Raw genomic sequence first — 1,033 nt, 5'->3', positions numbered from 1 at the left:
CAGGTGGCTATGTTCATGGTCAACAGGAAGAAGAGCTACCTGTTCTAGATGATGGTGAGAATTATTCTTGTTATTATAATACTTGAAGTAGTTGCCTAAGGAATAATATTTTAGATTTTGTGTTATTTATTATTTTTCATGTGATCGTTCTCCTCTTTCACCTCTAATTTGATTGCAACATGTTCAACACTTGACTTCAAAATAAGGCTGGTATTCATTTTCACTATGTTTCTGCACTTAGTCCCAACATGGCGGCGACGGGACTAGTTCATCCTTTTGTATCGTCAATATATAGGAACCGTAATCTTCCAGTATTGCCAGTTCTCTTATTCCGCTGAGTTATAGGATGAAATATCGAAAGCTACAAATAAAGAATAATTTGAACTATTTATTAAGATCCAACGTTTTGGGTTAGAGACAGTAAAAATTATCAGGTTTTTCTGGATCTCAGAGTTCTGTCAACCTTCTCCCCCCCCCCAAGAGTTCTAAAAATTATCCTCATTAAGTAAATCCCAAATTTTGCCAGCAAAAAAGATATACATACGGCTTCGAAGTTGCACAAAATACGTAATTGTCGCGCCTTCATTTTCCTGTCATTATTGGTGTTTCGTAATTTTTATTTGTTATTTTTTATTTAAACTACATAATTGTTTCTTTTATTTTTATTAAGAACTGGTAATCTCATGTAGGAGCTAATTTGTTTCTAGGAATTTGTTTTCTTTGTTTTTTGGGAAATCTGTTGCTCCCCCCCCTTTCAAGAGTTCTAAAAATTATCCTTATTAAACAAATCCTTAATGTTGCTGGCAAAATAAGATATAAGCTGTTAAAGTTGCACAAAATACTTAATTAACGCGCGTGAATTTGACTGGTATTATTGATGTTTTAAACATCAGAACTATATCTATAAATAATCGAGAACTCTAGAACTCTTATAAATACTACTAGAACTAAAAAAAAAATTGAAAAATTTCAAGGATGGGGGGCCAACTTCATAGAGGTCATTTTTTCTCTTTTATTTATTCTTAAAATTCTT

General features: G+C 32.3%; 1 protein-coding gene across 2 annotated transcripts in view; it reads left to right on the top strand.

The window, feature by feature from the left end:
- LOC106688468 (zinc finger Y-chromosomal protein-like) overlaps window positions 1–1,033 on the top strand; it is a 63,462-nt gene that overhangs the window by 57,983 nt on the left and 4,446 nt on the right. For both annotated transcript variants that reach the window (XM_067044581.1, XM_067044580.1), the window contains one exon: window positions 4–54. In XM_067044581.1, the coding sequence (XP_066900682.1) occupies window positions 4–54 (51 nt within the window). The remainder of the gene's footprint in view (window positions 1–3; window positions 55–1,033) is intronic.

This window comes from Halyomorpha halys, unplaced genomic scaffold, assembly GCF_000696795.3.
Source record: "Halyomorpha halys isolate HHAL.00 unplaced genomic scaffold, Hhal_1.1 Scaffold1134.1, whole genome shotgun sequence".
NCBI lineage: Eukaryota > Metazoa > Arthropoda > Insecta > Hemiptera > Pentatomidae > Halyomorpha > Halyomorpha halys.
Note: the sequence above shows the minus strand (reverse complement) of the source record. Positions and strands in the feature narration are given on the sequence as shown.